This window comes from Hemitrygon akajei, chromosome 31 (genome assembly GCF_048418815.1).
Source record: "Hemitrygon akajei chromosome 31, sHemAka1.3, whole genome shotgun sequence".
Taxonomy (NCBI): domain Eukaryota; kingdom Metazoa; phylum Chordata; class Chondrichthyes; order Myliobatiformes; family Dasyatidae; genus Hemitrygon; species Hemitrygon akajei.
Window position 1 is genome coordinate 2,669,677 of NC_133154.1, and position 15,974 is coordinate 2,685,650.

A 15,974-nucleotide genomic window follows, 5' to 3' on the forward strand; every position below is an offset into this window, starting at 1 on the left:
TATAATTTATTTTAGATGACAGGAGCTGGAGCAGGACTAGATCTCCCTGTGGATGGAATGTCTTGGTTACAATGTAATGTTGCTGCTGGCCAGGAGTATTGTGTTCAGTTCTGGTCGTCTCATTGGAGGAAGTTTTAGAGAGGGTGCACATCCAACAGGACCACAACCTTCTCATGGTTTAGAGGCTCGTGTGTCTCAATGACCCAGAGAGCTATGTGGTCTGGAGTCAGGGCTTTATGTTTTGGCTCTTGGTAGGGTTATTCCATGCCAAGCATGTCAAAGGGCAGAGGCCAGACTAAGAGTGGTCCACCAGTCCTCCAGATTGGGGGTATCAGCTCAGGGCTGACAACTTGTTCCTGAGTCTCCACCCAGGACTTGCATGACTAACAGTCATGAAAACCGAGAGGAAGCTACTGACATGATGAAGGAAGCTGTGACTGCTGCCAGAGAGCCTTCATTGCTGCCTGAAACACCTGAGGCGTACAAGATGATTAAGAGGCATAGGGTGAAAATGGCTAATAGGATAGGCTGTAGTTTTGGAGGAAAATAAATGGGGATGTCAGGAGTAGGTTTATTTTTAGAGTGCAGGGTGCATAAAATGCACTGCCAAAACAGAGGTGGTAGTGGAGGACGATACATTAGGGACATTTAAGAGATTCTGAGATAGGCACATGAATGAATGAAATGGAGGGCTGTGTCAGAGGAACGATTAGATTAATCGTGTGATAGATTAAAAGGTCAGCACAACATCGTGGGATGAAGGGCCTGTGCTGTGCTATGTATGTGGGGGGGGGGGGGGGCGGTCTTATTCTCCCTGAAGAATGGGGAACTAATGGAGCTGTACAATATATTGAGGGGCAAAGATCTGGAAACCTGTCCCCTGAGCAGGACAGATTGTTTTCTCCCCAGGAACGGTTAGAATTTGGAGCATACATCCTGACACTGTGGAGGCAACACTCAAGCATTTGAACTGCAGAAGCAGACAAGACTAGTGAGTGTTGGGAAATGTGATTAGAGAAGGCAGCAGGAGAGGATGGTTTCCAATGTCCGGTAGCCAAAGTTGGGGAGCGGGGAGGGTGTGGAATGGACAGTGTGTCTGACACCCAGTCCTGGAAGGTGGTGGGAGAACAGTGTGTTGAATACTTGGCCCCACAGGCTAGGAGAGGATGGTATGTCCGACACCCGGCTCCAGAAGGATGGTGCTGCTGATGCCTGATCTTTGAGGGCGGGAGAGGACAGTATATCTGACTCCCAGTCCTGGAATGGGGGGGTGGGTGTGGGAGGTGAGGATGGTGTGTCTAGTGCTCAGTCCCAGTGGGAGCCTGGTAGAGGTGCACAAACAGGGTGGGAAACTCCTGGGACACCAATGAAAAACACGGAGGAACCATTGAGGCCAAGGGTCAGGGGCCAGCAAATCAGTGGACCGAAACGGCTGGCCTCTGAGTGGTGGGAGCATTTGATAGCATCAGGGATGTCGCTGTTCTTGTATGACAATCCTGTGTTGGTCACTAGAACACAGCCTGCACTCCAGCCTCTAACTCTCCACCCTGACCCGTCCTTTATTCCCTCAGCATTGTAGTTGTCCCACACCCACCCAGGCCTGCTCATCCTGGCTAAAGGGGAAAGGGTGGATGATCAGAAGGTTCTCCAGCTAGATGTCCATGCACACAACATCTGCCATATTACCTGACCACCACCTACGGGTCAGGTGTGTGATGAAACACTTCCCACTTGTTTGGGTGGTTTTGTCCATGCAGATAAAATCTACCGCAGTACCTGTCCCCCACTTATGGGCCAGGTGTGTGACAGAATACTGCTCACTTCACCAGGTGGGGCTAGTCCATGCACACAGCATCCACCATCTCACCTGCCGACTGTATACAGCTGAGGGGTGTGACAGGAAACTCTCCACAGGCGCGAGGAAGGGATCCCGGCAAGGAGGTAAGGGGTGGGGCCACCATCTGTCTCACCCCCCATCTCTCTGTTGGACTTAGCCGTCGACAACCTTGGCTCTCCGCCTTTCCCGTCCTCCCTCTCCCGGCTTCGTGAGCGAGGGGTTATAGTGGTGATAGGCTATCCCACCAGCCTATCCATGTCCATGTCTGCTGGAGTCTTGAAGGATGAAGGGCAGTAAACTATTGCCAAAAAATAAAAAGCCCACGGGGGTGCAGGTTGGTCTCGCATAAGGGCGCAGAATAGATCTGCAGGGCTCAGAGCCCAAAGCTCAATTGTTTGAAGAGTTGGAGAAAGTCAGGAGGCAAGTGAGAGAGGTGGAGATTGACTGAGTGACTATAGGGGACATAGAAGGGCCACTTGACCCATTATATCTGTGCTGAATTTAAACTAAACCTCTTTCTGAGCCAAGATGTCCATGTGCCTTAAAAAGCATTTTCATATCACTTCTCGCTTTTCACCTGCAGTTGAAGATTTACTCCAACGTGACATTAATAATTACAACATTTTATAAAGGCATTTGGACCGCTACGTGGATAAGAAAGGTTTAAAGGCATTTTGGCCATCTCAGGCTCTGAAAGTCCAATCCTACGTCCCCGTCGTGAGAGGTGGAAACGGGTGAGACCAGTGAACAGGACTCTGGTGAAGCTCTGTCGGCCAATCCCCTGTACAGTGGACACAACTGATCACAGAAATATTGGTGAACTCCAACCAAACCGTTGACTTCAGAAGACGATGGAGATGAAAGCTCATCGATGGCCATGAGCAGCCGGAGGAAGTGGTTGAGGCAGGTACAACAACAACATTTTAAAGACATTTGGTCAGTACGTGGATAGGAAACAGGCCAAACAGAACTAGCTCAGGAAGGCATCCTGATCGACACAGACCATGCTTCTGTGCTGCAAGGCTCAGACAAGATGGATGTACGCAGGCGTTTTTCCAGGGCTGCGGAATCTGGAACTAGAGGGTAAAGGTTTGAGGTGGGGGAAGAGAGATTTAACAGGGATCCAAGGGTCGTTTGATGAAAAAGCTGTCACAGGAAGTGATTAAGGTCTCAAGCAGAGAAGTGATGAGGAGATTGGGGAGATGTCTCCACCAGTGGGAGAGTCTCGAATGAGGGGGTAAAGTTACAGGATAAGCAGGAGGGAGACGAGGGCACAGGAAAAAGGAGATGGAGATGGGTGGATCACAGGGGACGAGGGGGAGAGATACAGATTTATCACGCTCTTGTCTATTCCACAACTCTCTGGAGTTCAGACCTAATGACACCCTCCCTCACTCCCAACTCCCCATCCCCTCCCTCAACCACGATGGGGGGAAATTAAGGAAGTAATGCACCCAACACTCTCCTTGATCCTCCCCACACCCCCTCCTCCCACCAGCAATCAAACGTCACCCACATAAGTTCGGTAGCATAATTTCTCTTTTTTTAAAAAAAAATCCGTATACAGTTCCAGCAGCAGGGGAGAGAGAAAACGGGGAGAGAAAACGGGGATAAAAATCTGCCTCGGTTAAAATCACATTGACCCTCCTCCCCCACGCAAAACAAAACCTTATTTTCTTTTTTAAAAAATGTACAAAATATTCTGTAGATGCTTTCCCACCCACCCCCCAAAAAACCACAGTAACACACTGATTATATAATATAAATATGTACAGCATTATTAATTCTGCTTTCAGTGTGGGGGGGGGGGAAACAGAGAGAAGGGAGCCATTCAACACCCCCCCACCCCCAGGGAAGGGATGAGAGCTACCCCTCTATGTCTGGATGATCTGGGAAGTGGGGGGCAGAGAGAGGGCGTGGGTACAGAATGAAGGGGGCTGATCCCCCCTCACTTCCTTCCATGAGGGTGGGAGGAGGGGGGAGGCCAGATATTATCTGGCATCCCGTTCCCTGTGAGGGTAGGTGGAGGAGGGGGGTGGGAGGTCGCGTAGGTCAGATGCCGGGGCCCCTCGCTGTCGGGGGGAGAGGGCGCGGGTAGAGGAGGAAGTGGCTGACGAGGAGGAAGAGGAGATGAGGGGTGGTGGACCTCCGAGAGGAGGAGTCTTGGGCAGGAGGGTGCTCTGGCGGAGGAGGGAGGGGCTGAGGCGGGGGTAGGGGTGGGGAGGGGTGGGCAGGAAGCCGCCAGCGAGGAGACGGGCCCTCTGTTCATACTCTTCCTGGAGGAGGGAGTGACGCTGGGCAGTGGGCTCCCTTTCCCTCTCCCTCTCAGTGGGTGGAGGGGGGCAGCGACGTGCTTGAAGGGGTACTGCCTCAACCCAGGGATCCCAGGGATACGGAGGATGGTGAGGCTGCCCCAGCCGGAGGAGGTGAGGGGGCAGCAGGCTCAGCTCAGCCGGGGAGCCCGGGGACACAATGAGTGGCAAGGGCACAGCCCGCAGTCCGGGGAAGGGACATCCCCCTCCCTCCACCTCCTCCTTCCCTACCCCTCCTCCCACTCCCCCAGTCTCCGGCCTGTCCCGCGGACGGGGCTGATCTCCCCGGGACGGCTCCGGCTTCACCCGCTGCGGAAGTGGGGGCGCCCGGCGCTCAAGGGGAGTGGGGAGTCGCTCCTCGACAGGAGTTCGGAACGGGTGCCGGGAGTAGGGTCCTTCCCTGCTGGAGGGGGAGAGAGGAGGGGTGGGTGTAGGGAGGGTGGGGGGTTAGAGGGGAGGGGGGCACGGAGGGGAAGGGGTACAGAGGGTGGGGGTTAGAGGGGGGCACAGAGGGGAGGGGGCATAGGGGGATGGAGGAGATGGGATGAGAGTAGGGAAAGGGGGAGAGAAAAAGAGTCATTAGTGAATAGAGCAGTCATTCCAATCCCCCTCTCTGCTGTCCACAATCTCCTCTCTCCCCCCATCTTACCCTTGTCTCCCCTCCCTCCCACTCCACAATCATCCCCTCCTCTCACTGGGGAGTGGAGAATTCGGGACAGGGAGGAGGGGGGATTTGAGGTTCAGGCAGACCACAGAGAAATTGGGGGAAGTGGGGCAAATCACAGCAACACTGGTTACCCCTTCGAGGAGGTGTGAGGTGGTGGCTGGAACGGTGGGAAAAATTACCCCCCCCCCCACTTCCCATGTGGGTGAGTCTCAAACCGGTTTGGAGAAAAGTGGGGAGGTGTCACCGTTTATCAATCAGGATTAGAGCATTTCCGATGGAGATCAGGGGAAATATGTTATTCTCTGGGTGTCACGGAACAGTTCAATACAAACACGTGCCCTTTGGCCCGACCAGTACTGCCAACACATGGTTCTCACCCAGCTAGCAACAATTTCCTGGATATGACCCACATCCATCCAAGCCCTGTCTGTCCACAAACCTAAACACTTCTTAAACGATAATCTTGTACTTGCCTCAACCACTTCTACTAGCAGTTCATTCCCTATATTCAACATTCTCTGCATGATAAAGGTGCCTCTCAGCTCTTTAACCTTTCCTCTCTCACTCTAACCCCCCCCCCCCCCCAGCTTCTACGCTGTTATCATCAGATTTTAGAAGGTGCTCTAGACAGACTGCTGCCATCAAGGAGGATGCACAGGGGCCTCAAGACCCACACTACCAGGTTCAGGAACAGTTATTACCCCTCAACCATCAGGTCCCACACTACCAGGTTCAGGAACAGTTATTACCCCTCAACCATCAGGTCCCACACTACCAGGTTCAGGAACAGTTATTACCCCTCAACCATCAGGTCCCACACTACCAGGTTCAGGAACAGTTATTACCCCTCAACCATCAGCCTCTTGCAGCAAAGGCGATAACATCACTCACCCAACACTGAACTGACTCCACAACTTGCAGACTCACTTTCAAGGCCTCTACAACTCGGCTTCTCCATATTTCTTGTTTAATTTTTTCTTTTGTTTTTGTATTTGCATGCAGAGTCTGTTGACTTTTGCACACCAGCTGTTTGTCCATCTCTGTCCTGGCTGGGTTTTTCATTGATCCTATTGTGTTTCTTTCTACTTACTGTGATTGCCAGCAAAAAAAATCTTTGGGTAGTTAATGGTGATCAACATGTCCTTGATAATACATTCAGAGTGAACTTGATAAGTTACCTTATCATGGTCTGACACCTCATTGTTGACTTCCACTGCACTTTCTCTGTAACTCTAACGCTTTGCTCTACATTCTCAGAATCAGAATTAACATCATTGGCACGCTGTGAAATCTGTTGTCTTTGCGGCAGCAGTGCAATGCAATACAGAATGATATAGAAAAACGTGTGTGTGTGTGTGTGTGCGCGCACGTGTATACGTATGTAAAAAATAACACACACACAATAGTTAAATTAAATAGTGCAAAAATAGAAATAAAATAGTAGTGAGGTAGTGTCCATGGGTTCAATGCCCATTCAGAAATCGGACGGCAGAGGGGAAGAAGCTGTTCCTAAATCACTGTGTGTCTTCAGGCTCCTGTACCTCCTTCCTGAAGGTAGCAATGAGAACAGGGCATGGCCTGGGTGATGGGGTCCTATACAATGGATGCCGCCTTTTTGAGGCATCGCTCCTTGAAGATGTCCTGGATACCACGGAGGCCCGTGCCCGTGATGAAACTGACTGAGTTTACAACTCCCCGTAGCTAGTTTCAATCCTATACAGTCGCCCCCCCCCCACCCCCAAGCCAATACCAGATGCTGATGTAGCCAGTTAGAACGCCCTCCACGATACTTCTGTAGAAATTTGCGAGTGTCTTTGGTGACGTACCAAATCTCCTCAAACTCTTATAGCAGCAGCTTCTTTGTGCATCAATATGTTGAGTCAGGATAGATCCTCGGAGATGGCGACACCCAGAAACTTGAAATTACTCACTTTCCACTTCTGATCCCTTCGAGGATTGGTGTGAGCTCCTTTTTGTCTGATCTTTTCCGAAGTCCACAGTCAGTTCCAGAATCAGTTTTCTTATTTTAACCTACAGCAATTTTCTTGCACTGTACTGCTGCCACAAAGCGAGCTTCATGACATCTGTCAGTAATAATAAACCTGACTCTGCCCTCCTTCAACACCTAGTGACCTTTGATGGCAAAACAAGTGAATCTGCAGATGCTGGAAATAAATAAAAAACACAAAATGCTGGCAGAACTCAGCAGGCCAGACAGCATCTACGGGAGGAGGTAATCCTTCATCACTCCTGATGAAGGGTTTCGGCCCGAAACGTCGTCACTACCTCCTCCCATAGATGCTGTCTGGCCTGCTGATTTCTGCCAGCATTTTGTGTTTTTTAGTGACCTTTGATGTTGCCTTCAACAAACTGCACACGTACTCCAAGCTCCCTCTGTTTTGTAATACTTCCTGGTGCCCTATCAGTAGTATATCCATAGTAAATTATGGGGGCATAGATAGGGTGAATGCTTGCAGGCTTTTACCCCTGAAGGTGGGAGAGATTAGAACTAGAAGTCATAGTCAATGAGTGAAAGATGAAATATTTAAAGGGAAAGACCTGGTTGCTGCCTGGATTAGAGAACAGGTTGAGAATGGGAATAGGTTCAGCAAGCTAAGGGTTGGCTCCTTGGAGCAAAGGAGAACATGATAGAGGTGTATAATATGGGGCATAAATGAAGTAGACAGCTAGAGATTTCCTAGGGTGGGAATGGGTAATACAAGGGGCGATTGGAGCAAAGTGGGGGGGGGGGGGGGAATGTCAGAGGTGATGTTTCTACATTCTCCCCATGACTGAGGTTTCCTCAAGCAGTCCAAAGACGTACCATTTGGTAGATTAATTGGTCGTTGTAAATTATTCTGCGATTAGGTTAAGATTAAATAGGGGGTTGCTGGGCTTAAGGGTTAGAATTCCATGCTGTATCTGAATCAATCAATAAATAATGACTAATCTATCGAGCACTCTTCATACAAACGATTAGTTCAAAGTGCTTCACAATGGAGCAAAGTGCAAGTGTGACAATAAAAGACAAAAAATCGTCAGTTTATTTAGATAAATAGGCTTTGAGCTGCTGTCAACCGAGTCTGCATCCCTCAGTGTTAGGTACTGAATTCCACAGCATCAGAAATGCTCAAAAAAACTGAAATGTCAATCCTCTTCTGAAGGAGATTTTGAGAGATGTAGTTTTTTTTAAAAGGAGAGTAGGGGCTGTGTGTAATGTGTGCTTGGGGTAATGGTAGAGGCAGACATTTGAGAGGCTAATAGGAAAAATGGAGGGCTATATAGTAAGCGAGCATTAGATTGATCTTGGAATAGGTTAGAAGGTCAGTGAAGTGCCGTACTAGAGGCCACAGACTGAGTGAAGGGTGAAATATTTAAGGAGAGTGATGGGGGAACATTTTCACAGAGCACGGTGACAGTGTGGATCAGCGGGCGTGGTGGATGTGGGATCAACTGTAACGTTTACAAGAAGTTTGGATAGGTATGTGGAAGGGAAAGGGTTGGAGGGATATAGTCCGGGTGCAGGTAGACCAGAGCAGGAGAAGAGACACGGACTAGAACGCAGAACATAGCCCTCAATTTACATCAATGTGCCGACCCAAGTGTCTCTGCCTCCACACCCCGGTAGTACGCTCCACACTGTGTAAAAAATAAACCCTCCTCTGACATCCCCTCTATACCTTCCTCCAATCACTTTAAAATTATGAGCCTTGAATTAGCCTTTACTGACCTAGGAAAAGTCACTGGCCGTCCACTGTATCTATGCCTCTTATCATCTTGTACTCTATCAAGTCACCTCTCACCCTCTTTTGCTCGTATGAGAAATCTGCAAGGAAAGATGCCTCAAAAATGTGATGTCCATCATTAAGGACCCCTATTACCCAAGACATTCCCTCCTCTCATTGCTACTCTCAGACAGGAGGTACAGGAGCCTGAAGACACACACTTAGTGATTCAAGAACAGCTTCTTCCCCTCGGTCATCATAGTTCCGAATGGACATTAAACCCATGAACACTAGCTCTCTTTTTAAAAAAAATGTAATTAATTTTTGCACTACTTATTTAACTGCTTTATATTTATATATACACACACACACTTCTGTAATTCACCATTTTTCTCTATAATTATGTATTGAAATGTACTGCAGCCACAAAGACACCAAGCTCCAGGACGTATGCCGGTAATATTAAATGATTCTGAAAGGGACCAGATGGGCCAGGGATTGGTTTCGGTTCTGCAGTACTCTCTGAATAGAATTCCAAGGTCGTTGCGATGCTTCCCCTTACTTTGAGGGGAGATGGGAGCAGAATCTCCATGTGTTTCCAAGGTGGAGGAAGATCAACCCTCAAAATCCGGATCGTAAAGAACGGGGGGTGCTGGGGAGAGGTGGGGCAGCCCCTTGGATCTTGGACCGGCAGAGGGCACCAGAAGGGTGGAGCTGCAGTGAGTTGATCAGCTGGTGGTGGAGAGAACAAGGTGCAGGTGGGAGGGACCCAAGGGATCAGAAGTTCCTGCTGTGGACGTGACCCTCCTACAACTGCTCCAACTCTTTCCCCACCATTGACCCCCCTCCCGACGTCCCTCACCTCTCCTGTTCCTCCTTGAGCAGCAGGACCTCGCGTTTGTCCTTCTCAGAGATGAGCCCCCTCTCCCTCTCGGCCTCTCCCAGCCGTGCCCATGTGGGGGGCGGAGTTGGGAATGCGGGAGGAGTCTGGTGCAAGTGGCTCCACTGATCCCGAGAGCTGCTGTAGGAGGGTGGGGGAGCGGCAGACGACGGGCACTCCTTGGGAGCGAAGATGGCACTGGCTGTTGTGGGGTGGAAAACATGGGGGGGGGGGGAGAGAGAAAAGGTTAAACTCACAAATGTAGACTCTTACATACTGCTAAACGCAGAGTCCATATCAAACAGGGAGAAACACCAACACTTCAACTGGTACACTGTGGCTGCGTGGCAAGGGACGGTGAGGTGGGAGCTCTGTGGGAGGGGGACGGTGAGGTGGGAGCTCTGTGGGAGGGGGACCGTGAGGTGGGAGCTCTGTGGGAGGGGGACGGTGAGGTGGGAGCTCTGTGGGAGGGGGACGGTGAGGTGGGAGCTCTGTGGGAGGGGACGGTGAGGTGGGAGCTCTGTGGGAGGGGGACGGTGAGGTGGGAATGCCGTGGGAGGGGGACGGTGAGGTGGGAGCTCTGTGGGAGGGGGACAGTGAAGTGGGAGCTCGGTGTGAGGGGGACGGTGAGGTGGGAGCTCTGTGGGAGGGGAACGGTGAGGTGGGAGCTCTGTGGGAGGGGAACGGTGAGGTGGGAGCTCTGTGGGAGGGGGACGGTGAGGTGGGAGCTCTGTGGGAGGGGACGATGAGGTGGGAACGCCGTGGGAGGGGGACGGTGAGGTGGGAGCTCTGTGGGAGGGGGACGGTGAGGTGGGAACGCCGTGGGAGGGGGACCGTGAGGTGGTAGCTCTGTGGGAGGGGGACGGTGAGGTGGGAGCTCTGTGGGAGGGGAACCGTGAGGTGGTAGCTTGGTGGGAGGGGGACGGTGAGGTGGGAGCTCTGTGGGAGGGGGACGGTGAGGTGGGAGCTCTGTGGGAGGGGGACGGTGAGGTGGGAGCTCGGTGGGAGGGGGACGGTGAGGTGGGAGCTCTGTGGGAGGGGGACGGTGAGGTGGGAGCTCTGTGGGAGGGGAACGGTGAGGTGGTAGCTTGGTGGGAGGGGGACGGTGAGGTGGGAGCTCTGTGGGAGGGGGACGGTGAGGTGGGAGCTCTGTGGGAGGGGGACGGTGAGGTGGGAGCTCGGTGGGAGGGGGACGGTGAGGTGGGAGCTCTGTGGGAGGGGGACGGTGAGGTGAGAGCTCTGTGGGGGGGGGACGGTGAGGTGGGAGCTCGGTGGGAGGGGGACGGTGAGGTGGGAGCTCTGTGGGAGGGGGACGGTGAGGTGGGAACGCCGTGGGAGGGGGACGGTGAGGTGGGAGCTCTGTGGGAGGGGACGATGAGGTGGGAACGCTGTGGGAGGGGGACGGTGAGGTGGGAATGCCGTGGGAGGGGGACGGTGAGGTGGGAACGCCGTGGGAGGGGACCGTGAGGTGGGAGCTCTGTGGGAGGGGGACCGTGAGGTGGGAGCTCTGTGGGAGGGGGACGGTGAGGTGGGAGCTCTGTGGGAGGGGGACGGTGAGGTGGGAACGCCGTGGGAGGGGGACGGTGAGGTGGGAGCTCTGTGGGAGGGGACGATGAGGTGGGAACACTGTGGGAGGGGGACGGTGAGGTGGGAATGCCGTGGGAGGGGGACGGTGAGGTGGGAATGCCGTGGGAGGGGGACGGTGAGGTGGGAGCTCTGTGGGAGGGGGACGGTGAGGTGGGAGCTCTGTGGGAGGGGACGGTGAGGTGGGAATGCTGTGGGAGGGGGACGGTGAGGTGGGAATGCCGTGGGAGGGGGACGGTGAGGTGGGAGCTCTGTGGGAGGGGGACGGTGAGGTGGGAACGCCGTGGGAGGGGAACCGTGAGGTGGGAGCTCTGTGGGAGGGGGACGGTGAGGTGGGAGCTCTGTGGGAGGGGGATGGTGAGGTGGGAACGCCGTGGGAGGGGACCGTGAGGTGGGAGCTCTGTGGGAGGTGACTGTGAGAGGAGGGTGAAGAGGGAATGTCAAGGGAAGGGAAGTGAGGAAGGAGAGAGCCATGAGACAGGATGATGTTTCTTAGGAGTGGGGACTGACGCTGCGAGGAGCTACACCAAGCCCACCCTCTACCCACCAGATCTCCCCCTCCCCAGGTACTTACCGACGGCAGGATTGCCAAGGCCTCCAAAGGCAGCGTTGGGGATTTGTCCAATGGGACCGTAGGTGGGGGAGCGGCTGTAGGGATCTGCGGGCGACACAGCCATTAGTGACGAGGAGGAAGGGCCATACAATGGGTGGTGAGGATTGATGAGAGAGGGAGGCCTGGAGAGGAAGAGAGGGGAGAGGCAGAGGCAGCAGGAAGGGTGGAGAGGAATGGAGAGGGATGCGAGAAGGGCCATTGATGGGCTGTGGACTCACCGAGAGGCGACGAGGTGCTGAGGAAGGGACTCAGTGCAGTCGGAGGTCCAAAGGGTGGGGTGGCTGAATGCACAGCTCCTGTGGAGGGGAGAGAAAACACCAAGTCTGTCTGAGAGACATCGTACTGAAGTGACGCACACCACCACGTCAATCACAAAGCCAGTGCCCCACGTATCTGGGCCTAGCAGGGAGGGAGTTCCCGGGTACAGGCACGGAGAGCAGAGGGTCCAGGGTACATGCAAGTGACTGGGATCGGGGCCCAAACTTACAGGTCTATACAGAGGGGCCAGAAGCAGGGACTGGGTTACAGGCGAAGGAGCAGCACATGGGACTGGGAACAGGCAGAAGAGCAGCACATGGGACAGGGTTACAGGCGGAGGAGCAGTACATGGGACAGGGTTACAGGCGGAGGGGCAGCACATGGGAATGGACAGGCGGAGGGGCAGCACATGGGAATGGACAGGCGGAGGGGCAGCACATGGGACTGGGTTACAGGCGGAGGAGCAGCACATGGGACAGGGTTACAGGCGGAGAGGCAGCACATGGGAATGGACAGGCGGAGGGGCAGCACATGGGACAGGGTTACAGGCAGAGAGGCAGCACATGGGACAGGGTTACAGGCAGAGAGGCAGCACATGGGAATGGACAGGCGGAGGGGCAGCACATGGGAATGGACAGGCGGAGGGGCAGCACATGGGAATGGGTTACAGGCGGAGGGGCAGCACATGGGAATGGGTTACAGGCGGAGGGGCAGCACATGGGAATGGACAGGCGGAGGAGCAGCACATGGGAATGGGTTACAGGCGGAGGAGCAGCACATGGGAATGGGTTACAGCCGGAGGGGCAGCACATGGGAATGGACAGGCGGAGGGGCAGCACATGGGAATGGACAGGCGGAGGGGCAGCACATGGGAATGGACAGGCGGAGGGGCAGCACATGGGAATGGACAGGCGGAGGAGCAGCACATGGGAATGGACAGGCGGAGGGGCAGCACTTGGGAATGGGTTACAGGCAGAGGGGCAGCACATGGGAATGGACAGGCGGAGGGGCAGCACATGGGAATGGACAGGCGGAGGGGCAGCACATGGGAATGGACAGGCGGAGGGGCAGCACATGGGAATGGACAGGCGGAGGGGCAGCACACGGGAATGGACAGGCGGAGGAGCAGCACATGGGAATGGACAGGCGGAGGGGCAGCACATGGGAATGGGTTACAGGCAGAGGGGCAGCACATGGGAATGGACAGGCGGAGGAGCAGCACATGGGAATGGACAGGCGGAGGAGCAGCACATGGGAATGGACAGGCGGAGGAGCAGCACATGGGAATGGACAGGCGGAGGAGCAGCACATGGGAATGGGAACAGGCGGAGGAGCAGCACATGGGAATGGGAACAGGCGGAGGGGCAGCACATGGGAATGGGAACAGGCGGAGGAGCAGCACATGGGAATGGACAGGCGGAGGGGCAGCACATGGGAATGGACAGGCGGAGGAGCAGCACATGGGAATGGACAGGCGGAGGAGCAGCACATGGGAATGGACAGGCGGAGGAGCAGCACATGGGAATGGGAACAGGCGGAGGAGCAGCACATGGGAATGGGAACAGGCGGAGGGGCAGCACATGGGAATGGGAACAGGCGGAGGAGCAGCACATGGGAATGGACAGGCGGAGGGGCAGCACATGGGAATGGACAGGCGGAGGAGCAGCACATGGGAATGGACAGGCGGAGGGGCAGCACATGGGAATGGACAGGCGGAGGGGCAGCACATGGAAATGGGACAGGCGGAGGGGCAGCACATGGGAATGGACAGCCGGAGGGGCAGCACATGGGAATGGACAGGCGGAGGGGCAGCACATGGAAATGGACAGGCGGAGGGGCAGCACATGGGAATGGACAGGCGGAGGAGCAGCACATGGGAATGGACAGGCAGAGGGGCAGCACATGGAAATGGACAGGCGGAGGGGCAACACATGGGAATGGGACAGGCGGAGGAGCAGCACATGGGAATGGACAGGCAGAGGGGCAGCACATGGAAATGGACAGGCAGAGGAGCAGCACATGGGAATGGACAGGCGGAGGGGCAGCACATGGGACTGGGTTACAGCCGGAGGGGCAGCACATGGGAATGGACAGGCGGAGGGGCAGCACATGGGAATGGGACAGGCACAGGAGCAGCACATGGGACTGGGACAGGCAGAGGAGCAGCACATGGGAATGGACAGGCGGAGGGGCAGCACATGGAAATGGACAGACGGAGGGGCAGCACATGGGAATGGACAGGCGGAGGAGCAGCACATGGGAATGGACAGGCGGAGGAGCAGCACATGGGACTGGGTTACAGGCGGAGGGGCAGCACATGGGAATGGACAGGCGGAGGGGCAGCACATGGGAATGGACAGGCGGAGGGGCAGCACATGGGAATGGACAGGCGGAGGGGCAGCACATGGGAATGGACAGGCGGAGGGGCAGCACATGGGAATGGACAGGCGGAGGGGCAGCACATGGGAATGGACAGGCGGAGGGGCAGCACATGGGAATGGGTTACAGGCGGAGGGGCAGCACATGGGAATGGACAGGCGGAGGAGCAGCCCATGGGACTGGACAGGCGGAGGGGCAGCACATGGGAATGGACAGGCGGAGGAGCAGCCCATGGGACTGGACAGGCGGAGGAGCAGCACATGGGAATGGACAGGCGGAGGAGCAGCACATGGAAATGGGTTACAGGCGGAGGAGCAGCACATGGGAATGGGTTACAGGCGGAGGGGCAGCCCATGGGACTGGACAGGCGGAGGAGCAGCACATGGGAATGGACAGGCGGAGGAGCAGCACATGGGAATGGACAGGCGGAGGAGCAGCACATGGGAATGGGTTACAGGCGGAGGAGCAGCCCATGGGACTGGACAGGCGGAGGAGCAGCACATGGAACTGGGTTACAGGTGGAGGGGCAGCACATGGAACTGGGTTACAGCCGGAGGAGCAGCACATGGAACTGGGTTACAGGCGGAGGGGCAGCACATGGAAATGGACAGACGGAGGGGCAGCACATGGGAATGGACAGGCGGAGGAGCAGCACATGGGAATGGACAGGCGGAGGAGCAGCACATGGGACTGGGTTACAGGCGGAGGGGCAGCACATGGGAATGGACAGGCGGAGGGGCAGCACATGGGAATGGACAGGCGGAGGGGCAGCACATGGGAATGGACAGGCGGAGGGGCAGCACATGGGAATGGACAGGCGGAGGGGCAGCACATGGGAATGGACAGGCGGAGGGGCAGCACATGGGAATGGACAGGCGGAGGGGCAGCACATGGAAATGGACAGGCGGAGGGGCAGCACATGGGAATGGACAGGCGGAGGGGCAACACATGGGAATGGGACAGGCGGAGGAGCAGCACATGGGAATGGACAGGCAGAGGGGCAGCACATGGAAATGGACAGGCGGAGGAGCAGCACATGGGAATGGACAGGCGGAGGGGCAGCACATGGGACTGGGTTACAGCCGGAGGGGCAGCACATGGGAATGGACAGGCGGAGGGGCAGCACATGGGAATGGACAGGCGGAGGAGCAGCACATGGGAATGGACAGGCGGAGGAGCAGCACATGGGAATGGACAGGCGGAGGAGCAGCACATGGGAATGGGAACAGGCGGAGGAGCAGCACATGGGAATGGGAACAGGCGGAGGGGCAGCACATGGGAATGGGAACAGGCGGAGGAGCAGCACATGGGAATGGACAGGCGGAGGGGCAGCACATGGGAATGGACAGGCGGAGGAGCAGCACATGGGAATGGACAGGCGGAGGGGCAGCACATGGGAATGGACAGGCGGAGGAGCAGCACATGGGAATGGACAGGCGGAGGGGCAGCACTTGGGAATGGGTTACAGGCAGAGGGGCAGCACATGGGAATGGACAGGCGGAGGGGCAGCACATGGGAATGGACAGGCGGAGGGGCAGCACATGGGAATGGACAGGCGGAGGGGCAGCACATGGGAATGGACAGGCGGAGGGGCAGCACACGGGAATGGACAGGCGGAGGAGCAGCACATGGGAATGGACAGGCGGAGGGGCAGCACATGGGAATGGGTTACAGGCAGAGGGGCAGCACATGGGAATGGACAGGCGGAGGAGCAGCACA

General features: G+C 55.6%; 1 protein-coding gene across 3 annotated transcripts in view; it reads right to left on the bottom strand.

Moving 5' to 3' along the window:
* Positions 1–814: 814 nt before the first annotated feature.
* Positions 815–15,974, bottom strand: part of LOC140719172 (autism susceptibility gene 2 protein homolog) — a 56,109-nt gene continuing 40,949 nt past the window's right edge. The window contains exons 15-18 of one of the 3 annotated variants that reach the window (XM_073033592.1): positions 11,837–11,914; positions 11,580–11,663; positions 9,404–9,623; positions 815–4,552 (exon numbers count right to left, since the gene is read on the bottom strand). In XM_073033592.1, the coding sequence (XP_072889693.1) occupies positions 3,829–4,552; positions 9,404–9,623; positions 11,580–11,663; positions 11,837–11,914 (1,106 nt within the window). In that variant the 3' untranslated portion in view covers positions 815–3,828. The remainder of the gene's footprint in view (positions 4,553–9,403; positions 9,624–11,579; positions 11,664–11,836; positions 11,915–15,974) is intronic. The other 2 variants (XM_073033590.1, XM_073033591.1) reach the window with 2 other exon arrangements.